Genomic DNA, 24,628 nt, shown 5'->3' with positions numbered 1-24,628 from the left:
CTGCACATAGAAGGCAATATCTGAATGTTAGGTGAGGTGTATTTTTAGGGCAATCTTCCTAAGGAAAATAAAACCTTACTTTGTTTTTGGATAGTAGAGCATTTTCCTTAGCATTTGCTTTGGCTAAATGCCCCAGTTTTGCAAAGTGCCTTTGAACTACTGCAATTATTATGGATTTAAGGCACCAGTAAACAAGAGGAGGGAAAAAACCCCAACAGCCACACCATTGTGTCCTGCTCTGTGGTAGTACTTTTAATCTGCTAAACGATTTTTGTTTCTAATAAAGTAATTCCCATTATTCACCTATTTCAGATTCATTTGGTGCTTATCCGAAGTAAGAACACTGTTCACGTCAGTTCTGGTATTAAAGCCAACATAAAAGTCTTCCTGTTCACTAAGTATTACCTAGGTGGAATTCCACTTTCTCTACGGGAACGGTGAGTAACTATAAATAGATGATAATACACAGGCTTTGTATGGAAACTCCATCAAAACTCTTCCCTTAGGCAATTTCATTCACTTTCTGTATCGGGTATCTCATGTGATATGAAAATGACAAGTGTATAATACATGATCATAATCTGTGATTTTTGGCTAATGGTGGAATCTTTGTTGGACTGTATCCCGAAGATTGGGTTTGATCAGCATGAATTATGTGTGTGCAAGAAAGATTGCTCTTGTTCTGTTTTTCTGTGTCTCATATTGTCAGCATTTACAGGCGACTATACTGGTCTGTGCTTTCAAATACCAGGCTACTGAACTCTTTTTCCTTCCACTTCCTGATCCCAGCTTTAAAATATCCACACCTCCATTCCGGGGCTGCATGAAGAATGTGAAAAGCCCTGTCACTGCCTCTGTTATTTTTGACGAGACTGTGGGTGTCAGCAAGAAATGTTCAGATGACTGGAAGGTAACTAACAAAGTTCCTTGAAACCTTCTGCTAGAGTTCACAGAGTCTGGTCTGTCTGTAAATCCTGGTCCATTATGTTTTACTTAGGTCAAAAATTATGTTTGGTTGACATGCGATGGTAAAAAAGAACCTGGGCTTGGTGTGAAGATATGGAAAAAAGGAGGCTCCACTCCTACTGTGATAGCTTGCTCCAGCACATAGTCCACCCTCTTCATTAATACTGTGTACAATTAAGAATTCATATTTACCATGTGAACTTGTTGGCTTCCAGATGCTGTTATTGATTAGGCCAGAATACTTAGTTACTTAATACTACTCAGGATCTTTCTTCTCATCAAGGTGCTTATGCTTCCTAATTAAATGACCTCGCAAACCTTTTGCTTGAAAGAGCTAAAGCAGACTCTACTGCCACCGAAGTCTCTCGTTGTAAGGCTATTGCTCCACTCATGTGATTGTTTTGTAATTATTTTCTGTGGACCCTTGAGTTTTGCCATGTTCTTTTTCAAATGGGACAATGTGACATTTCAGTGTTGGCTTAACCAATGCTGCATGGAGAGATGAAAACTACCATTCTGCTTCTACTTACTGCTACTTACATGGCGCGTGATGCCATTTGCCCTTTTTACTGTGGCATTGCACTGAAAGTTTGTGCTGATTTGCTTTCCTTTTGTGGCATCTGAACTTCTCACAGACCAATTTCTTTGCAGGCCAGTTCCCTGTGCAGAGTGTCTGGCCTTCATCCTCTGTCTGTATCTGCATAACTTCTCATGTATCAAAACGTGTTGTGTTCAAAAAGGCCCAGGAATATTCTGTCCAGTGACTCACACAGTTTCAGTTATGTTGCTTATCCACACAGCTTTGTACTTATGAACCATTCCTCCAGCTGCTCACTTTTGTGTCCCCAAATGTGAAAAATTTCAAAGCCATCATGTCGATGCAAAGAGTAGCTAGAGATGAACAGCTCGTTATACTCAGCAAGCCTCATCTCTCTTTAGAGTTTCTCAGATTGTTGGTGGAACCAATTCAGTCAGTCTGTTCTGTACTGAAATAGTTGTACTTGCAGTTTGCCGTGTGCTTGGTTTTGACTGGAGTTGGTCAACAATTACGTCGAGTAGGGCAGTTGTTGTCCCATGTTGCCATTTCTTTTGGTTAAAAGGAAAATCACTGAAAGCATTATTATCTCTCTTTCAGCTCATCAGATCTGCAGCTTTCTCCAAGAAGGGAACACTAAGCCTGAGTGCGGCAGATTTCCAATTTCCCAAGGATTTCCAAGTTGGCTTTGGCTTTCAGACCACGGCATCAACTGGAACACTCTTAAGTTACAATATACAGGTATGAAACATGTTCAGCTTAGAGTATGTGACTGGTTTTATTTCTGGATCAGTTGTGTCCGTTTGTGACTTGGTCAGTCTGGCATCAGTCAGTGTCATAAGTCTCATGTAGATTCCTGTATTATAAGCAAGAAATGGCTATTTATAATCATATTTTCAGCTTGGCATCTTGCATGTCATAGGCCAGAGAAACTCATCCTGGCAATTCCTTCGCTCAGCTAACAAGTAGTTCAATCAGTAACTGAGCTTTGAACCTGAGCCTTCTGCAGAGTAGCTCACGCACCATAACACCACCATCCTAGTAAGGTGGCTAATTCAGTTGGCTGGAAATTTTCTCAGGAAAAACTGGCATTCTGCCCACACAGAAAGGATATCATGATTAAACATGCAGAGAAAAGGGGTTGATTTTGGCTATGCTTGCTCAGAAAGCAGGGAGGTTCAAGCAGAACCTCGTTCTTGCTGGCTGAAGGACTTAAAAAGGGAGTGCACACCAGGCATATGAGCAGTAGAAAACTGACTCTTCTGCTTTTTGTAAAAATAATTTAAACAAGTATTTTAAACCACTGTTTGGTGTTCAGAGAGCAGAGCTATTTTAAAACAGGAACTATGCTAATCATGCAGATCTGAGCGTAATATCTGGTACTGGGTGACTGAGAAATGCAGTTTTAGTGTAAGAAAATTTCTTTCCTGCAAAAGACCACTGAGAACTGTATTAATGGCAATATCAGTGAGAACTAAAGGCACTTACATTTACCTGATGGTATTGTGTGATTCTTTTATAGCCTAGTATTGCCATCTTTCTGAGACCTGGCTTCGTAGTTGCACAGATAGGAGAGGAGAAAAGCGAGCTGAAAAAGAAATATGAAGATGGGTCAATGCATTATGTGACACTAATAGGAAGAGACAACAGGTGAGCCCAGTTCATTATCTGATTCTTTTATGTTGTGGTTGGAGAAAGAAGGTTAAAATTTTGTGTGACTTATTCTTTGGGTACACAGCTAAAAATGGCCTCTGCTAGCACAGGATACTGAAATAATGAAGCAAAAGGAGATTTTTGATCTATGAATGTGCATGTCGGTACCTGTGATGTTTCAGCTGTACATGACTACGCATGTCTGTCTTTATAGCTTGTGAGACTTCTGCTCATCAAGCTGGAGCTTTGGAGCTCTTCCCCTTCCCATAGCCTTTACATATGTCATTGTAACATAGGTGATTAAAGGCCCAGCTAATATTGTGTCTGTTTTTTCAATAATGATCTGTCATGTAGACAGATATATCATGTCTGCAGAAGAGACAATTTACTGAAAAGCTCCTAAATCATACTGATTTCTGTGGAATACATGAAATAACATAAGTGCTAGTTAAAGTGGAAAGTTTTGAATGATTGGCTATAACTTTGGGTAATTGTCACTTAATACCTGTACTAGCTGTTGCTACCATGTCCAGTGCACCATTTTGACACAAAGGATGAAATCCTGTCCCATAGATGTCAATGAGAGTTTTTCATTAATTTCAGTTGGACCAGGATTTCACTGTAGGACTGAAGTACTGGCTTCAACTCTTGTTCAATATCTACTACTGAAAAGCAGAACAGTTTCATAGCAGTCAATGAGCACATACTGAAAAAATCCCAGAAGTAAGCTAATGAAGCTCTAGCATAATTACAATGTTACAAGGAAACACATCTGTCAAACAGTTATTTATATATATATATATATATTTCATTTAGGTCATAACTGTTCCTTTAGATTTCATGCTTATTTTTATTCACTTTGTTTCAGAGTACATCTGCTGGTGGATGATGAGTCAACAGTAGCATCAGTTGACTTTCCAGGAGCGCTGCCATTAATTGACACTATAAAATTTGGTGGAGATGATTTTGAAGGTTGCATCTCAAACATCTTTATAAAAAGGTATTTGGCCTAGAAAGATTTTACTTTCATGCATTTCATGCTGTTTTCCTTCTTTAATTATATTAAAGTCACTTTTTCTAAATTCGTGCTCTTCTACATGTGTGAAGCCTTCATGAATGCATAACTTTGTTGCCCCAAAATATTCTTTTCATCAGGCAGATTATACATCAAGTTGTAAGTAAATCTGCTGTTCAGATGTAATGGGATTTTAGTCTGAATCATGCCTGTTTAGTAGTCTTTTAATAAAAGAATGAACTTGACATAGTGAATTGGAAGTATCGCAACAAGGCATCCAAAAGATATTCTAGATTGTATCATTACAGCTACACAGGGAGCCAGGTAATGAAATCGGCAAAGCTTACTGGCAGAATCAAAACAGTTACACAAACAAATGAGAGCATATTTATAAAAATGAAGTGCCTCATCTTTGTTGTCTTTTATAACATGATTTTTTTCTGGTTATTAGAGGCATCTTACTGGTAAAATTTAGGAGAAATATTAGGCATAAATATATTCTTTAAAGAAAAGTACTAATTGAGTCACAAGTGATGTCCCAGTGGGCTTTGTTTTTGCTAAGTCTTGATGAATGTTTATATATGTGTAGAGTTCACAAAAAATAGTGTATTTTGATTTATTGTACAGTCACAGAATGGGTTGGGTTGGAATAGACCTTTAACGATCATCTAGTCCAACTCTTCTGCCATGAGCAGGGACACCTTTCACTAGACCAGGTTGCTCATATTATATCTTCATTTAGAGCACTGCAGGACAATGAAGTAACTTGTATATCAACCTCTCCATCAGAAGCCAAATGTGGAAAATTGCTTTTAGTACAAAAATAGATGGAGAATTAACATCGTAGCTAGTCTCATCAAGCAACTGGAGAACTGGACCAGAACTGAGGAAGTTCAGGTTCTGCACCCAACTCTGCCACTCTTTTCATAGAAAACCAAGGGCAAGGAGCTGCATTGCTTCTTCTAGTTGTAAAGCGCTTTGTAATTTACTGCTGAGGGAAGATGTGTACAACTTACAAAATGATAGTATTACTTAATATTATTCTTTATACACAAAATAATTTGGTTTTGACAGTCATTATGATTATTTGGCTATAATACTAAAGCTACATATTAAGTTGTGATGGGCTTTGCCCCTTGACAAGTCTCACTAGAACATCTTATTTTAGGAGAGAGTGAACCACTGAGTTAGCAGAACCTGATGTTGCCATTTTCTTGATCTGCCACTGGTTATGCATAATTAACCAGCAGAGTTTTGTAGTCTGATCCGGAAATCTTATTCAATCAAGGCCGATGTCATTTTTTTCCCCTTTTTTCCAATGGCAATATTTCTTTTAAATAGATAGCCTTTAGCAAAAAAAAACCCCACTTCATTTTGAACAGATGAGAACAAAACATGAGAGTTTATTCCATAGCCAAAAAGAAACGGGCAGAACCAGGACAAGTATGAATACTTTTTACAGCGCTGAACCTACATTTTTTGATCAAAGAATGAAAACTGGTACTTTAACATCAGGTCACCGGGAAATCTGTTTTGTACAGAACAGTTTTACAATATGTTGTTGATTATGCTAAAGAAAAGGAATGGTGCGTCACAGCACTCCCTGCTTCCATCACTCTAGGGCAAATAGTCTCTCTGAGGTTCAAAATCTCGTTAATTGTACTGCGAAGACTGGTGTATCCCTCGGAGCTTGCCGCAATTACAAGAACCTTGAACCACTGCTGCTGAAAGAATTTAAAAATCCTCTCAGGTTTAAGATGCTCAAGGTATGCTGCTTTTTACTGTCATCTTCACTTCATATTGATGCCAAGGCTTTGTCTGCACAGCCATGGTTTGAAGAACTGAGGTTCAGATATTATTATTTTCCTTCCCTCTCGCATCTGAAGCAAGCTTTTTCTGTGTTGAAGTTCCATGCTAAACCCATACCTGTCCAGAATGATAACAGCTTCTCTGTTGTTTAGAGAAGGCTGTTGACTGCCTCAGGTGGGAACTCTTAATTGTGTAGAATGAAATGTGGTTTTTTATGTTCATGCGTAGTAAATGTTTCAATTCTGTCTTACAGGTACAGAATGAAAAATACCTTGATTATTTGAAAGCTGCTAATGTGCAAAACCGTGCTTTACCAACTCATTTAGATGTCAGCAATGAAGCGTATCTCCTTGGAAACACACCCAACAGTTTCATATCCTACATGTTTTCTCCACCATCATCTACAGACAGGTAAAACAAATGTTGTCTGTTCTCTTCCTAATACTTGAATTGTCAAAGCTGCTGGAATCTTTGGGCGCTAAGAGCTAGGATTTTCTTCTTGCTTAGATCTTGGGGCATAACAGAAGAGTGGTTCTAAAGGCTCAGGCATTTTTTTTTTTTCATTGCTAACATTTTCCCAAACTGAGTAGATTGACTTGGATGTGGTGGACAATTACAGTGCATATTGATGCCAAGTACTAAGCCTGAATATGTCAACCTTTATTCACAATCAGAAATGCAGGCAGTGAGGAACACTGTGATTCCACCCAAAAGCTATTCTGCATTTCACAAATGGGGTTTCATTGGCATTTTTCTGGAAAACAGAAAGAATACAACAACTAACAAAACAGACCTATATCTGAATATGCTTACTTTCCACCACAGGTTACATTTTTCTGTAGATGTACGGACTCGAACATCAAGAGGATTAATAGTTTTCATGGAGGACAAGTCTGAGGACTCTTATATGGCTCTCCACATTTCAAAAGGACGTTTTGTCTTTTCACTTAGCTCTGGAGGAAAACGAATCAAAATTAAAACCAGTATTAAATACAATGATGGGCAGTGGCACACTGTAAGTAGCATGGCATAGGAACCGTGGTGAAACCACAACTAGCATTCAGCAGGCACAGCCCACTGAATTTTTAAGCTATTAGAAATTCGATTTTGGTCATCTGGAGTTAATTCCTATGCCTGAAAGTTCATGCGGTTGGCAGGTCTCTGTTACGAGAGAGCTTACAGAGACTGATGGTCCCAGCGTGTTATTTTCAGTTTAAATATTTCACAGTATGGTGTTTAGCTTAAAGAAAAAAAAGTCTCCAGTGGCTTTCATTGGCCTTAGGGATGTTCATTCTGTTATGTTTGCATCCTGCAAAGGTGGTCTTCAGCGTAGATGGGAAGAATGCCCGCCTTGTTGTTGATGGTCTAAGGGCCCAGCACGGAAGATTAGCAACAAATTCTGCCATCAGCATTAAGCCACCAATCTACATGGGAGGGCTGCCATCACTGAAAAGACAGGTAAATAATTGACACATCCACCCCCCCACACTCCCCATGCTGCACTAATTATATGTGAAAGTGTTAATATGCAGGATTTCCACATTGAGAAGGTTTGGGGGATATTTCAAGCACCAAGTGAGCACCATCTGTGACTGGTGTTTGCAGTTGCTCATTACAGATCTTCTTCCTCACTTGTTCACACAGCTCTCAGCTGGACCCATATTTTCAACGTGTGCTGCTGAGACACTGATGACAACCATTTCTATTCTTTAAAAATTAGAAAAGAGCAAAGCCACATTTGTAATTCCAGGAATACCCTCTTCCTGCAGAAGATTTACCTCAGTGGACTAAGTGATAATCTGTAGAGAAGCAAAGGAATCCTTCTCATTAAGGAATTATGAATGTAGACCTGGATTTTAATCTGATATATATGTGGTTCCTATTACTTTAAAAATTGGACAATGAATGATGCAGGGCATTTTATAAAATCTGATTTAAATAAACAGCCTCTTAGGAAGGGAAGGGTGTACCTGAGATTTCACAACTCCTGTTGCATTGTCTTTTTGACACATCATTGGGAAGTATCTGTTCTGCAGGCAGGAATTACAGTAACTCAAAATCAACTGTTACTTTCATGTTTTAAGCTCTTTTTTTTAAATTTTGGAATACCTTTTCACTGCACCAGAGATGAGTTTTAGGTGCCTTCAGTGCCAGTTGGTTTTCCAACAGTACAAAAGAACTAATGGGTATTCTTACTAAAAAAATTGCCATCATTCTTTAGTATTCATGTTCTGAAATATGCTTTCAGAATATACCAATGAACAGTTTCAAGGGCTGCCTAAGGAATTTTAAGATGAATGGAAAAGTCATGAATCCACCTCAGCAAAAAAATGGCGTACTTCCATGTCTGGATGTTCCCATGGACACGGGGATTTATTTCTTTAATGAAGGAGGATATATCACCATTGGTAAGCTGTGTAGAGATTATGTTACATGGAATTATGTCTTAAGGGTGTATGTCTAAGGATTTGTTTGTTTATTTATTTATTACATGGTTTTCCAATTATCTCCTCCTATGATCATTCCTCTACCCACTGCTTAATTCTCCACAGGTAATTTGCTGATGGGCTCGGATTTTAGGATTGTATTTACCATTCGACCAAGGACTTCAACAGGTATACTCCTCCATGCTGGAAGCAAGCAAGACAACTACTTGACTATTTACATGGAAGGAGGAAAGGTAAGTACAGGCTGTGTTTCCATTTCAGCTATACTGCCCTCATTCAGCGGGGGAATTCTTACCTTGAACTCTGGACTTATGTGCTACAACATTTGCCTGTAGGTATAATGTTAAACAACTTCCACAGCATTGTTTAAAACCATCACATGGAAAATTGAGCATTTAACCGGTCTCTATGCCTAAATTAGCAGTTTCCATTGTGTGCATGCTAGCTTTCACATGCTTTCTTCACACTGGTGAGCAGTAGGGTGCAGTCTTAATTTTCTCAGGCTTCTGAGCCTTTGCAAAAACCCACTGGAGTTTTGGCCAGAGGCTACAGAACTCCATGGCTTATTCCCACTCCTACGTCAGTCATCATGTGGCTGTACTGATGATCCGTTACAGAACTTGAGCAGTCTTGTTTTGTGTTAGCATCTTCTCCTCTAGTTGATGGGTGTGTCACAGTGGTGATTATCATCACTGTTGCTTTTACATAATGTAACAGCTTCAGAATGTGAGTCTTGAACTACAGAACTGTTGTGGTTGCTGCTGGAGAGACATCAAATAAAAAGATGTCAGTGCTCCACAGAACCTGCTTTCTCATGGCGTGGTTTTAACCAGCATGAGGCTACCCAACTTCAGAAAGCTCAGCTTTGCTCTTCTCTTCCCATATTTAGGAACTTGGTTTTATTATTTATCTTTTTGTCATCAGTTAGTTTCCCCCACATCACTAATCTGGTGCAAGACACAAGTAGCACGTGGAAGCAGGGGCATCAACAGCCAGGGACTCCTTAAGGGCAAGATTGACCACTTCTTTCAGCAGTAACATAGGTTCATGCAGCTGTCAGCGTGGACAGGATGCAACAGGAAGGAATAAAAGCTCAATGGGACGCCATCAGTCAGCCTGATAGGAAGTGGACTCAGCATATCCATTACCTGACCATTACCAAGTTTGGTAACCATCACACCAAAAGAGAGTTTGAAAGGAAGATGTTGAAAAGAAATAATACACTCACAAGGAATGAGAAGCAAGATGTGACAAAGCACAAGCAGGTGCTTCTTCAAAATGTCATTGTAAATAGTCAGGCTGCAAGCTTCGTGAGTGAATTATGAGTAGTCCAAAATGGTGTAAAAGGCCAGAGAAACATATTGCAGAGATTCTCTCAGGAGATGCCAAGTGTGTCGATGACTGCTTTGGGAAAGGCAAGGCAAGGAAAGGCAAGGCAAGGAAAGGCAAGGAAAGGAAAGGCAAGGCAAGGCTAGTAGGGAAGACCTTATCTCAGAGAGATTATGTCAAAAAAATTAACATAATTTTGTAAGATTGAGGGGGAGAGACAAAGGTATGTCTTTATGCTTGCAAAATTTCTCAGATATCCTCTCCTGGGATTCCATTAGGGAAATTTACTTTCCTCTTGGAGGGGATAATTTCTGAACTATGTATACAATGACTGTGACTCTTAAAACTAGGTGAAACCCAGCCATCACAAGTGTGGTAAATTACTTAAAGTATTGTATTTTTCTGTTGCTCTTTTTTTTGCCACAGTAACTTAAAAAATAACTTTTTTTTACAGGTCATTGCTGCTGGAAATAGTGGTGCTGGAGAATTCCAGACGTCAGTCACACCTGAGCAACTTCTGTCTAATGGACAGTGGCATACTATTGCAGGTACGTTGTATCACACCAGTTCTTCTGAAACTTTGAAAGGACTGTGGGCACAGAGCACTGCAGCTCCAGATTTTTATTAATCATTTCATTTCTGTTTATTCTGAGAATACTCTCTAGAACGATGTATGTGTCTTGTGTTAATTCGAGCCTTTACATAAGATAGGTTTTTGGGCAGTATTTAGCCCCAGAGCACCTAGATCTGTCAGTCTGACTTGGAATTAAAATAAAACCTGTTTTTCCTATGAGTTAAATTTCAAGACAGATGCTACTTAAAAATAGTGCCATATCTAGTCGATTCTTAACAGGGTTGAGACAGAGTACTCATTTACCTGGTTTCTTGCAGTCTCCCAGAAAGAGAACACTGTGCAGCTAGAGGTGGGCACACAGAGTAACTATACCACTGGACTTCCACCCTCTCCTCCTAGACGTGTTCATCAGCCCCTCTACTTTGGCAAAATTCCAGGTAATGTTACTGCTGCTTATTTTTCATGTATCTACTGGCTCTTTTTCCTTTCAAAAATGAAGGTCCCGTTCATGCATGTAGTCTTGTATCATTCCTCCTCTTTTGAAAGCCTTGCAGTAATTAATGTTCTTTAAAATCATTCTCATTTTATTAACTTGATCTTTCTACCTTGGTTTTTGTAGCAAATTTGGACACAGTGTGGCTTCCAGTTAAAGACCCATTTTTTGGCTGCCTTCGGAATATTAATATCAACGACAAACCTGTCTCCACCAGGAGGATTTCAGAGGTTCATGGTGTAGTGAGTTTGCACGGGTGCCCAGCGAAGTAACTTTGCTGTTGCGGTACTTGTACACACATCAGGTTGGGGCTGCTGAAGTACGGTGTGAGTTCATGCAACGTGGACTCCCTTTTTGCTCATCACCATGTCATGGTCATCAGGCTGGTTATTCAGAACAGCTGGTGAGCAAATGCATCGCCTCGATGTGGACTGCACCAAAGCAAATTAAAAGTACTTGCTTTGATAAACTCCCTTTTAAATGTTATTGATTTCCAAGGTAATCCACTGTGCCTTTTGAAATATATGCAGAAAATTATAATTGTATATACCCTACAGGGCCAAATTCTGCTCTCACCCACAACAACATAGACTTGAGTAACTCCAATGTCTTAATTTTGGAAATTTGCCTTAATGCTGGTCATCTTGAGAGCAAGTTTGATCCACTAATATAAATAATTTTATAAAAATATAAATTTCTTTGTACTGATGTTTATACAGAAATGTACATTAATGTTAAAAGTAATAATAATATAAATGGAGTTTGAAGCACTTTAAAGAGTGAAACTCTGGGCATTTGTTACAATGCTAGGAATTCTGGGGCCAAATAAATGCAGTATGTTCTTAAAACCATCTGTTCTCTTATTTGATTATTTTAACCTGGTGTTTCTTTTTTGTGCTTTTTACAGGCTGCTAAATCCTGCTTGCTTTATGCAAATGTTTCTGTAGCATTAAGAAGCTGATTTGCCTGAATAAGCAGGAGTCCAGCATCTCTCTTTATTAGAATGTGGTTATATAAAAATCTCAGAAAGAGAGTAATTTTTCTCATAATCTTCAGAGCCAGAAAGTCTCTTCCATAGGCACTTTTTCTTCTGATTAAATGAAGACAAGTTATATTAGGAACAGCAGTTGCACCTGCTACAGTTATGTAGCATGAATTTCAGGACTAAACCAGCAAAATTATTTTCTTTGTCATTCAAATCTTTACTTTGTACCTGATCCCACAGTGGAGGGCGGGAGACCCAGTTTGCTTTATTATTCTGAATACAGGGCTGGACTGAATAGACTTGTCATGGCTGCTTCTTCACTGTCATTCAGATTGTGTGTGTGCACTCAGAGCATGCACTCATGCATGCAGAGTCTGCATTCAGAAGTAGCATTTTGATAGTTACTTTTTTTTTCCCTTCAATTCCCTGAAGCCCACCCTCTTTTGCAAAATTAAAACATTTTCTAAGGCTGGTCCTAGGTGGGAATAGACAGTGATGCAAACAAACCCTCCTAATGCAATGTTTGCTCCCACCTTCCACTGCCTTGCCCAAGGTGCAGCAGTGTGTTCTCAGTGTACTTGGACTGAGGTGCTAGCTGGATTAATAGACGAAGATGCTAGACCAATAGCCCTTATGGATTTGGTCATTAATCCTTTATCAGATTTTTGGAGCTTTGCAGGTCCTTTGCAGCTTTGCATGGTAGCAAAGGTGTCAGCAAGCTGGTCACACGAAATTCTGTGTTGTTTTTTCTTTCATGGCAACGCTGCTACAGGCAAATCCGTGTCCATGTAGAGGTTTCTTAGCCCTAGAGCTAGTTTTGGAGTGAATGAGATGCAGTGAAAGTGTGCCGGGGTTCAGGCCTCTGAGAGAGCAGAGGATTGACATGTAATGGCAGAGCCCCCTCTCGAAATGCTCTGCAGAAACAGCTTCTGTATGGCTGCCTGCCCTGTGGGACAGAAACACCCATCGGCCTGAAGGTGGTGGGGTTTGGAAATCATCTTTTCAGATAGAAACAACTGAATCTTTTCTATGCATAAAGCTCCCTGCCTTTGAAGCAGATCGTCAAATATTCAGGTGACCAAAACTGTGCAAATACTCAACTGATTTACTGGCCTTAGTTGGCACTGAAAATTTCAACAAGGAGAAGGAAAGAATAGTTAAACTTTAGCAAGCAATTGTCTAGTAACATTTCATATCTCATGCCCACCAGACTGCTCTCTGAAGCAGATTTTCCCTAGTCACAAAAAAGCCTTTTTGTTCATCTCCTCCCCCCTCAGGAAAAGCAAACATGGCAAAAATTTTTGCATCACAACCTGGAGCTAGTCCTGGATTTCAATTCTCTTGCATCTGATTTTATTTTATCACAAGTAATTTTAATGCTGACAAGAAGAAATGAAAAATGTGTAAAGACTTGAGTAAGTGTAAGTTGTAATGATTAGTAAGTATTCATTCCAGTACAATCCCTAATGCATAACAAAAAAGTAGAAATGTCTCTCCAGTTTTTAAGGTTCTTGGTTGATGTTCCCCCCCCACCCCGCCCCCCCTTTCTTCAGTTGTATCACTTCCATAGCGTCAGGCTGTCACACGTTGTTGGGACAATCATGGGGAGGTTTACATGGTGCCAGGCCTGCTGGCAACAGATGGAGTTCAGCTAGCTCAAAGGAGGAAAATGATTCTCACGCGTGAGTTGGCAGGGCTCATCAAGAGGGCTCTAAACTAGGTTTGAAGGGGGAAGGGGATATAACCAGGCTCACTAGAAAGGAGCCTAGGAGTTGCATGCCAAGGTTGGAGGTGAAATCGATAGCCCAGCTCAAGTGGATCTACACCAATGCCCATAGCATGGTCGACAAGCAAGAGGAGCTGGAAGCCATTGTGTAGCAGGATAGCTATGATGTAGTCGCCATCAGAGACATGGTGGGATGACTCTCATGACTGGGGTGCTGCAATGGATGGCTATAAGCTCTTCAGAAGGGAGAGGCAGTGGGGTGGCTCTGTATGTTAGGGAGTGTTTTGGTTGTATAGAGCTCAATGATTGTGATGATAAGGTCAAGTGCTTATGGGTAAGGATGAGGGGGAAGGCCAACAAGGCAGATATCCTGCTAGGGGTCTGTTCTAGATCACCTAACCAGGATGAAGAGGTAGATGAAGAATTCTACAAGTGGCCGGCAGAAGGAAGTCTCACAATCGCTAGCCCTTGTTCTCCTGGGGGACTTCAACTTACTGGACATCTGCTGCAAATACAACACAGCAGAGAAGAAACAGTCTAGGATGTTCCTGGAGTGTGTGGAAGATAACTTCCTGACACAGCTGGTGGGTGAGACTACCAGGGGTGGTGCCTCGCTTGACCTGTTTGCAAACAGAAGGACTGGTGGGAGGTGTGGCAGTCGGAGGCCACCTTGGGCTTAGCAACCATGATATGATAGCATTCTCGAGTCTTGGTAAAGTAAGGAGGGGGCTCAGCAAAACCACTACCATGGACTTCTGGAGGGCAGACTTTGGCCTGTTCAAGACACCGGCTGGGAGAGTCCCTTGGGAGGAAGGCCTGAAGGGCAAAGGAGTCCAGGAAGGCTGGGCTTTCTCCAAGAAGAAAGTCTTAAAGGCACAGGAGCAGGTTGTCCCCATGTGCTGTAGAAAAACCGGCAGGGAAGATGACTGGCCTGGCTGAAAGGGGAGCTTTTTCTGGGACTCAGGCAAAAAGGGAGAGTTTACCACTTTTGGAAGAAGGGGCAGGCAACTCAAAAGGAGTACAGAGACCTTGTTAGGTCTTTCAGAGAGAAAATCAGAAAGGCAAAAGCCCGGCTAGAACTCAACCTGGCTACTGTTGTAAGAGATAACAAAAAATGTTTTTACAAATAATTAACAACAAAAGAGAGCACCAAGGAGAATCTCCATCCTCTATTGGACTAAGGGGAACATTATCACCAAGGATGAGGAAAAGGCTGAGGTACTTAATGTCTTCTTTGCCTCAGCCTTTAATAGTCAGACCAGTTACCCCCAGGTTATTCAGCCCCCTGCGCTCAAAGACAGAGACAGATTGCAGAATAAACCCCCTATAATCCAGGAGGAAGCAGTTTACGACCTGCTGAGCCACCTGGACACTCACAAGCCTATGGGGCTGGATGGGATCCACCCAAGAGTACTGAGGGAACTGGCAGAAGAGCTCGCCAAGCCACTCTCCATCATTTATCAGCAGTCCTTGTTAGCAGGGGAGGTCCCAGATGACTGGAGGCTTGCTGATGTGACACCCATCTACAAGAAGGGCTGGAAGGAGATCTGGGAAACTACAGGCCAGTCAGCCTGACCTCGGTACCGGGGAATGTTATGGAGCAGGTTATGGTGCTCGTTAACAGCCGGCTGAACATGAGCCAGCAGTGTGCCCAGGTGGCCAAGAAGGCCAACAGCATCCTGGCTTGTATCAAGAACAGTGTGGCCAGCAGGAATAGGGAAATGATCGTGCCCCTGTACTCGGCACTGGTGAGGCCGCACCTCGAATCCTGTGTTCAGTTTTGGGCCCCTCACTACAAGAAGGACGTTGAGTTGCTGGATCATGCCCAGAGAAGGGCAACGAAGCTGGTGAAGAGTCTGGAGAACAAGTCTTAAAAGGAGTGGCTGAGGGAGCTGGGGTTGTTTAGCCTGGAGAAGAGGAGGCTGAGGGGAGGCCTCATCGCCCTCTACAACTACCTGAAAGGAAGTTGGAGTGAGGTGGGTATTGGTCTCCTCTGAGTAACAAGCAATAGGATGAGAGGAAATGGCCTCAAGTTGCATCAGGTGAGGTTTAGATTGGGTATTAGGAAAAACTTCTTCACTGAAGGAGTGGTCAGGCATTGGAACAGGCTGTGCAGAGAGGTGGTAGAGTCACTATCCCTGGAGGTGTTCAAAAAATGTTTAGATGCAGCACTTTGGGACATAGTTTAGGAAGCCTGGGCATGTTGGGTTGATGGTTGGACTTGATCTTAGAGGTCTTTTGCAGCCTTAATGATTCTATGATTCTATGAATAAAAGCCAACTAGAGTTTCAGGTTTTGTACTTTAACATAGATAAACCTATATCTGGCTGATAAACACTTAGTAAAAAGCTTTTTGATCCTGAAAGCCAGTGGATAATCTTTATATGAGGAAATAAGTTGTCCTGTTTAGATTAGAATGATGAAGAATTCTTATTATTGAAGATATCTACATGGACACCAAACATGTATTGTCTCTTCTGTGCTTAGAATATTCTGAATTTTCTCACATGGGAAACACCTTCTGGAAAACAAGAGCCTGAATTTTCAAGCATTTCAAGTTATGAATGGTAGACATGATTTAAAATGTAATGATTCCTTCTCTTCATGTTCACCAGAAAAGATCTTTCTTAAAGTAAAAAAAAAAAAAAATTCCACCGATATATTTTATAGCAGACCAGAAGTGACTAAATCTTTTGGTAAGATGAAATGTTAGGTGAATAAATAGCAATGTGAGCCTTGGGTAAACATGGAGTCATGGGGTTTTTTATTGTTATAAGTAGTATTTCCAAGTCTTTCATCATCTCAGTGTTGCCATTTGACAGTACCTTCCATGGATTATTTACCTCCTTTGTCTATAGTATTTCAGGTGGCCCCTCCGTATCTATCAATTTCCACGTTAGAACAAAAGTAAATAACTCCCACAGGAGAGGCTTTCCCTGTAATTCTTTATTCTCTGGTCATCTTTACTATTTGCTATTCAAGCCTTTAAGTAATATCAGTATTTTCAATGGTAGGAAACTCTCAAGTCCAGTCATCCTTTCTAAGCCTGCATTATTACTCATGGCTTCTGTTCAAGGGGGCAGAGGTATTACAGCTTGCATTTTGCTTCATCCACCTTAAAATCAGAAGTAATAACCAAAGAAATCCATATGTTAATGTCTGCTGGCAAGATTTTATTATATGGTTTGTACTTCTTGAAATTCAAGCTTCTGAGGAAAGTTTTGAAAAGTTTAATGAAACTGATCTAAAACAGTGTTCAGTACACTGAGAGTGCATGGCTAAAAACCCATGTTCTTTAACGGTGTGTTTAGATTGCCATAATGGCTCATCTGAATCCCAAATCAATTACATAAGGAGAGCAGATTTCCTCTCCAGACTAAACCACTTTGGTATTGCTAGCACCAAATCTCCCTCTTGTCCATATAAGTATCAAGGGCAAAGAGTTCTTGTCCAGTTAATTTGGATTAGATTTAATAGGATCATGCTATCTGAGCTGGATGACACCAAGGTCTGTGAGTTCCATTTATTATAACTACAAAACACAGCCAGAGTAATGGGAGCTGAAAGACAGTTAGGAAGCCTAACACTGAGAACTGCAGGCAAATGAAACAGATCACAGGGCACTGTAGAAAGAAACATATATTCACTGTAGAAAAATGCATATATATATATATAAAAAAAATGAAACATTTTTCCTTTTCACTGCTTATAAACAATACTGTAACTTAAGTTTCTAAAAACAAAAGTTTCCAAGTAAAACTTCTTAACAGTCTTCCTATATCTGACCTTGAAGGTCTGTACTTTTGTTACTGTAAAGCTTTCATGTAAAATCCAGAGCCATCAACCTTTCACTTCTGTCAGCAGCAAAATGAATCACGTGAGTTAACTTTCTCTGGTTTTGTATCTGCTTGTTTGGAGTCACCTGTGAGCCATTTCATTTTATCCCTTCCTCTTGACAGAAGTTTTGCCTCTTCTGGAGTCCTCTGTGAATTACATGGGGGTTTTTCCCCCTCTGCTTCCTTTCTGCTCCTCATGAAATAGCCTGGAAGATGCAGTCTTACTGAAAGCGCTATAAATGCATTATGGCTTTGAAATGTACTCTTGCCATGCTTTTCGCCTCTTACCATTCTCTTCATGGCTTCCTCATTTAAAAAACTTTTGCAGCTTTCTCCAATGATGTAAGGAAATCTAGGGCACAATGGTCCAGTCTTCTGTAAATCTGTCTGTATTTTCTAAAAATACATTAAATGGATGTTCCTGGCAAAAGGAACTACTTTACGTTAAAGGTGATAGTGCCCATACAATGTTATAGCTTCACTGAAGGCATTAAGACTGCAAGGCATAAACATAAACCTCCTTTGTGCAGCTAGCCCAGACATCTCCAAACTGCAAGAGGCTGGTTGTTGCCAGAGCTGCAATGAAGCATCCTCTAAGTATAAAGAATTGCAAGCAAAATCACCAGTGAGTCTTTATGTTCTGTCAGTTTTGAGGATCCTCAACAGCAACGAAAGCAAACTATGACCTGTTGTTCACACCATACTGTGTCTCCTGGTTTGCAGCAGATAGCATTCAAAATAGATAAGATTTTTTTAAAACACACTCCTATCATTACTTTGCACCTCAGCCAGTTATTGTGTTTCCTACAGGTTGTTCTGAATGTGAAGTGTATGAGACATGTTCCATGAGATGCAGTTTCTTTGTTAAGATGTCACCCGCTCATTGATAAAGATTGAGCGCCGCTGCATTATCACACTGAATAAAAAGACAGATAGTTGGCATCATGACCTTCTGTCTCTCTTCAGTTATATTTAAACTGGGAATAGCAACAGATTTCTCTATTGTGCAGGAGTCTATGTCTAAGATTCCTGTCACAGGACTATGCACTGGTAAGAACAAATAATTACATTCATAGGAATGTCAGTAATTTATAAATTAATATGGAAGAAGACTGTTAGAATTTCAATCCAGAAAGAACTGTTCAGACCTGGTTTTTGAAGCCTGAAGGCATAACAAAGAATATAATTTTAAAGGATACAGAAATAAATGGCTCTGAGTCCAGCTCTTGCAGACGCAGTTTTAATTACCAAAGTGTTAATAACATAATAAGCTGAAATCTATCAGCACGAGATATTACTTAATAGAGGATATATATTGTTAGGTAACAGCACCTGCCATATGTCTTAATCCTAGATCCTTCTGTTTACATTTTGATCAGAATTACTGTCTGGATGCTACAAACATAGAAAGTAAGTGATATACCCAGAGACTGATCTCTCTGGCTAAGGCAAAGGGTTTCAACTAATAAAAATTACCTGAGAACAAGGTGTCAAATCAATAATAAAGTTCTAACTTTCCCTTTGATGTGCTTGGTTAAATCAAACGTAATTACATACCCCTGGGGACAGTAACCTAAGTAGTAAAGAAGCTAAAGGTGCTCTGGGCAATTCTCCAAGAAAACATGTAGGCGTGATCCAAGGTTCAGTGGCTTCATGGAAAGATCTAACCACATTATAGGACTTTGGCTCACACACCTTATTAAAACATGCAGAAAATCTTACATATAGTTTATTTTTAAAAATTAATTCTAAGATATTGCCAAGGTTTCTAGAGAATTGTTGTTGCAGATTAAACCTCTTATGTAATACAGGGCAGGACATAGTCTCCAGAAAACCTAAGAGAAACCTTTTTATGCAAATACACATAAATGGAAACTTCACACAAATGCAAAGGGTATTTGCATCAGCAACAGAGGTGGAAGCAAGGAAATCACTCAGGCAAACCATTCTGCCTGAGGAGTGTCAGCAGCGAAGGCAGTGCTGGGGGGGTGGTCTCAGACCACTACCTGTGTGCCAGCCAGCCTGAACCTGACGAGCCCGCCCGGGCTCAGCCCTTTCCCATGCTGCTCGAAATCAGAAGTAACTGCAGTGATCCCACTATGCCTTTACCAGTCTCAAAGAAAATAAAACCTTTCTGGGAATTTCATTATCCCTGCATGCCAGAGTAGAACAAAATTTTGAACTGATAAGTTCTATTTAGTCAGATTCTTGTAACTTGATATTGCCATCTTAAAGGAAGGAAATGCGCCCACTGCTGAGCCACTTAAGAGGACATGTGATCACTGCATCTATGTATATTGCATTTACCACAAAAGATAAAATGAATCAACATGACGTATATACTCAGAACAAATTTAATTCGAAACAAACACCATAAAACCACTAATAATCATCATTGTTACTTAATTAAAATGGAATGAATAGGCTAAATCTTCCAAAGAGACACTGAATGCCATCAAACAGAATAAAGGCCAGGTGCGTGATTGGTATAAATCATCATAGCTCAACTGTTCCTGGATTTGGGCTGATAGGAGAAAAGGATCTAGTCTTGTTTATGTAGCCTCTTGGTTTTTAAATGTTGGGAACACAACGTATAGATCTTACAAAAAGAACTTTGCTGCAATGAGTTAAACCAAGAATGTTTCCATTAACTTTCTGTAAAAAAGTATTGGATTTTTTTATCAGTATAAAAAAATTACCTAAAGAACAGATGTGAACCTAGAGGACAGAAAGAAAAAAAATACTTTATACATGACGAAAGAAAGGTACATAAGGAAACATAAGCCTTAAGACTGCTCTGAGAGGATTTACCCCTGCCACGGGAAAGGTCTACAGGAGAGAAGCTAGTTAGAAACTGCGATGACCTTTAGCTTGACTGAACAATTTCAGGATACATGGTGGTATCAAGGAGCCCAGCCATGGCTCCCTTCCAACCTGAGACTCTCTGCGACGCTCCTGGGCAGCTCCTGTGTGCCTGCATGGCTTCCCAGGTGCACCAGACCCTGCCGCGGAGCTGGGTGCCTGTCTGCATCCCTTCCCCAGCATTGCCCTGGGAGAGAAGCTGGGGGAAGATCTTTTCTCATGCTTCACCCCATCTCTGACTAGACGCTTGGCCTGTGAATTCACCAATCTCTGTCTGTGTTAGGGAGTTCAGGAAAATGGTAGGCCAGGCCTAACACGACAGGAAGGAAAATAGCACAAATCTGCCACTCCTGGCCCCTTTCATTTTCCTCTCTGACCCTTTTCCTTTTGTTTGTTGTACTTCGCATAATGGAAGGGAACATCTGGACTCTAGTGACAGCAAACCAAATTTGCATGCATATAGCAAATAATTAAGCACGTGTCTATCTGCAGCTCCAAACAGCAATTAGTCATAAGATAGCTTTCCACACCCCTTCCTGCCTATTCTTCTGTTCCCCTCAGAGGGTCCTCTCAGGCATGCATCTCTGAGAGGCACTGAGCGCTGGCCTCCTTTTCATTTGTGAAGACAGTTGCACAGCTGAGCTTAAACCTTTCTGTATAACTTTGACTAGGATGAACTTCCTCTGATATACCAGTTTCTAGCAGAAACTGCTTTCTGCATAAGACATGATGCCAGTGACCCAAATCCAGCCACCCGTATCTGCATCCCAGATGTGATGCACATCTGAGCATCCTCTCAGATGTGAGGAAACTGAGCTCTGGAGACTTGTTTCTGACTGCTGATCTTTTCTATGGCTGATCCTTGCCTCTCTGCAGTTGCCCAAGGCAAATATGGTCTTCTGTACTCCCTGCAGCTATAAAGAAGTTTATGTTTGCTCTACAGTTTCCACCCCAGGCCTATGAAGTGCATATTATAAAATCTTACCATGTCAAGTAAATACATACATCCTATGCCTGTCTTTTCAGTTGTAGTGAGTCTCCTGGCAATGAAGCCATAGGTAGCACTCTGTCACCTAGGATAGGTGTCCTTATTTCTCCTGTAATACAGTCAAATTTTCTAGAAAGGAAAAACATAAGTTACTCAGGGCTACAACCAAGAGACACAGTTTAGAGTCATTTACAAAGCACAAAAAATTTCCAGATTGGTGAAAACAAAACATTGTGTTGCATATTTCTAAATTTCAGCCTCTGGCATCATATCTTTTAATTTATCTGTATGCTAAAATGGAGTGTAGTAATAGGGCAGGCTTCAGCAAGGGCAGGTGCAAGCTGGAGAATAAAGGGCTGGAGTGTGATCATGGACCACCATGTCTTAAGCGGGGATTAGATTCCATGGAATGGCTTCACAATCTGGAAAACAGTAATTATTCCAGGTGGCCCTCTGCATTTGCTCATTGTATAGCCAAGCTGCCTGATCAAGGCTTTTGTTGAGCTAAAAGAGTCTCATACATACATAATGATCTCTGCTGGAGAATTCCTGTGCATGTGTGAAATAACACGCTTGGGTATACTTTGCAACATTTCCATTGGGTTTACTTGTGTGTGTTAATAGTATGTAGGCATTCCCAGCTATAACAAATCCACACAAATTGCAGAAAGCATTTGCATCAAGTAGTTGTTTGAAAATATAACTGCATCTTTCAGAAACCTATTAAGGCCCAGAGACCTGTTTGAAAACAAAAGTTCGCATTTGTTTTTCCTACAGGTAAAATGAAGTCTCCTGTGTTTCAGTGGGGAGTACTTACGTAAGCTTTTTGCGAACGGCCTGTAACAGCAATGCACAAAACAACCCTGGCTGGCACCAACAAGCACTGTAACACTGTCACATGCATCTGCATTTCAGGCAGAGCTGTGCTTATGGGAGCACATTCCAATACCAAATCCAGACAAAAATGTTAAGGCTTTTATTGCTAGAGTAGGTGAACTCATTATTTTTCATTTGGAACCCAGATAAAGTTAAAAAATATGTGGGCCTAGTTGATTTTAAGCAAACAGAATGGCGAGACAGGCTTGTGTCCATATGAAACTGGCCAGTAGCACTGGTACTTGCTATATAACCCTACCTGACTTCACTAAGACCCGTAGCATTTGTGAAGTACTATGGTTACTCATTTCACAACTTCAGTTGTATAAAAATTGGGTGTCTAGGCTCTCCTATAATCAATGGAGGGGGGTTAGTTATCCCTAAAACATACCCACACACCATCTTAAATATATGCCGTAAGAGGACATGGCAGCAGCCACCCTACCTCTAGGCTCTGAGCAAGAAACCCACTGAACTAATTCCCTGAAGATGGATGCAGTGCTTGATTACACTTTAGTCCTCAGGAATAAATCAGACCGTCTTACAACCTAGCAATAGAAATACCATTGTGCAGTGTTGTCAGCAGGCCTCAGTGAAGAAAGGAACAAGCCACAGGGAATTACCTCCTGCTTCCAATTACAGGGAAAATTTGCCATTATAACTGCTTTTGTCACTCATCCTTTTCAGTAGAGTTACCCAAACAAAGTATGGTTAGCTCCTGGCATGTCCATATCACGATGCTGTGACTCATCATAATGATAAGACAGTGCTTAGATCTATGACACTAGATTTGCCAGCATTTCTCCGCATTCTTATTTTTCAGTGTCTTAGTGCTACCACTGAAAGAAACCTCTATTGAACTCATTACTTTTGTGATGAGCTGGACACCTTCTTAGTTTCTACTTTACATCAAGGAAACTAACATCTATGAACTATTTTTTTGGTGCTTTGCATGATTTCAAGCTTGAGAACCTAAGAAGAAAATGTAGGCTGAACCCCAAGTGAAAGGCATATCAAATAAAAAGATGTGAGACAGAATGTGTATTTAGATGTGCTTGTGTACTTACAACCTCTCTAAAAATAGGTAAGTGCAAGAGGTATTAAAATGAAAGGAATGAAAGGAAAAATGGAGAAACGCTTGCTGGATGAATTGCGGTAGAAAAAAGCATTCAAGAAAAATGTTAATGGAATGAAAAATGGGAAAGTGCACTGTGAAAATAAAAGATGATTTCTCCTTGTGCTATGCCTGGAAGAGGAACTCTGAAAAAATGGCCTGCAGTAAAAGCATAGCTTTTCTCACTCTATTATCCTGGTTATTGCTGTGCATAACTCATAATGGCTAAAATTACGCAACTCAGTTTAAGATGCTTGCCTGGTACGTGGCTCTCAGCCTCACAAAATGCTGTTGGTAGAACAATAAATAGTGAGTCAGTACAGAATAAGTCACCCAATACATGGTTTTAAAAGGCACTGTGCTGTTTAAGGGCAGGAGTGCTTTCAGAATCGAAATACACTTTAAAAAAGAGGAGGGTTATTAAATTTGTTATTCTGCTGTTACTTCAATAAAATTCTTGTTGCACATTAAGGTTTGTAAGTCACTGCTGTGGTTACCATTACATGAACACAGAACCTTGACTTTCCCATCTCCCTTTATCTGCAATGCAGCGTTTCACTTGCAGAGCAAACGCTGCCACTTCCCATGGTGGGAACTGATTCTGGTAGTCACTGCTTGAAGGAATCTTTAATTCTCAAGAGTGTTTCCCAATTCACATACCTTGATTAACAAGTGCCCAAATAGGAATATTTTATAAACCAATTCAGACAGAGTATGTATTCCAAATAAATGGCTTAAGTTTCCAGAAGTAAATGGAAGAATGGGAAAACCTAATGGTAGGCAAAAAGACAAATCTTTTCTTATTTTAGAGAATAGGAACCCCACTCAACTGCATGCTGCTTACTTCATTAAGTACCAGGAGATAACACATACATTCCTGGTTTTACTTAATTTAATTATGCAACTGTCAACTCAAAATCTAGTTCTTCAGGCATCAGCTTCCAGTCTCTTAAATTATCTTTTAAATTGTCAGATACAGAAAATAATCTCACCAAATGAAAAATGACTATTTTTGATGTCTACTTTAATTTTACACATCAAAATGTGAAGAATCTTCCATTCATATAAACTGACAGCCCATTCACATAAACTAATGTTTATGACTATAGAATAACAAGGTAAAAAAGAATAGAATAAAGATTATTTAAGCACATGGCTCTGTTTAGCTGTTACCTTTAAATAATGCTGTAACCTGAGTGTATATAAATACACATACTGCCTGAATACACACTTAATAGAAGATGATCCCTTCACTTTGGGTTTATACAAATAGACACAATGACTACTTTTGCAAATTAAATGGTTCTTTAATTAAATTGTACAACTAGTTATTTTCTTGAGTGAGCAGCAAAAGTGTTCAGACCAAAGCACAAGTTTCACAGATGAAAAGCTAGTATCCAGAAATAAAAACTTTGATATC

At 40.1% G+C, this 24,628-nt stretch overlaps 1 protein-coding gene across 1 annotated transcript in view; it reads left to right on the top strand.

The window, feature by feature from the left end:
* LAMA3 (laminin subunit alpha 3) overlaps nt 1-11,660 on the top strand; it is a 127,074-nt gene extending 115,414 nt beyond the window's left edge. The window contains exons 65-78 of the mRNA XM_064442858.1: nt 313-437; nt 790-910; nt 2,102-2,242; nt 3,024-3,151; nt 4,023-4,154; nt 5,791-5,935; nt 6,232-6,389; nt 6,804-6,993; nt 7,296-7,436; nt 8,227-8,386; nt 8,531-8,658; nt 10,209-10,302; nt 10,646-10,765; nt 10,948-11,660. Of these exons, the coding sequence (XP_064298928.1) occupies nt 313-437; nt 790-910; nt 2,102-2,242; nt 3,024-3,151; nt 4,023-4,154; nt 5,791-5,935; nt 6,232-6,389; nt 6,804-6,993; nt 7,296-7,436; nt 8,227-8,386; nt 8,531-8,658; nt 10,209-10,302; nt 10,646-10,765; nt 10,948-11,093 (1,929 nt within the window). The 3' untranslated portion in view covers nt 11,094-11,660. The remainder of the gene's footprint in view (nt 1-312; nt 438-789; nt 911-2,101; nt 2,243-3,023; nt 3,152-4,022; nt 4,155-5,790; nt 5,936-6,231; nt 6,390-6,803; nt 6,994-7,295; nt 7,437-8,226; nt 8,387-8,530; nt 8,659-10,208; nt 10,303-10,645; nt 10,766-10,947) is intronic.
* Nucleotides 11,661-24,628: the final 12,968 nt, after the last annotated feature.

The sequence above is a fragment of the Phalacrocorax carbo genome, chromosome 2 (genome assembly GCF_963921805.1).
Source record: "Phalacrocorax carbo chromosome 2, bPhaCar2.1, whole genome shotgun sequence".
NCBI lineage: Eukaryota > Metazoa > Chordata > Aves > Suliformes > Phalacrocoracidae > Phalacrocorax > Phalacrocorax carbo.
This window is presented reverse-complemented; position numbering and strand designations above follow the sequence as displayed.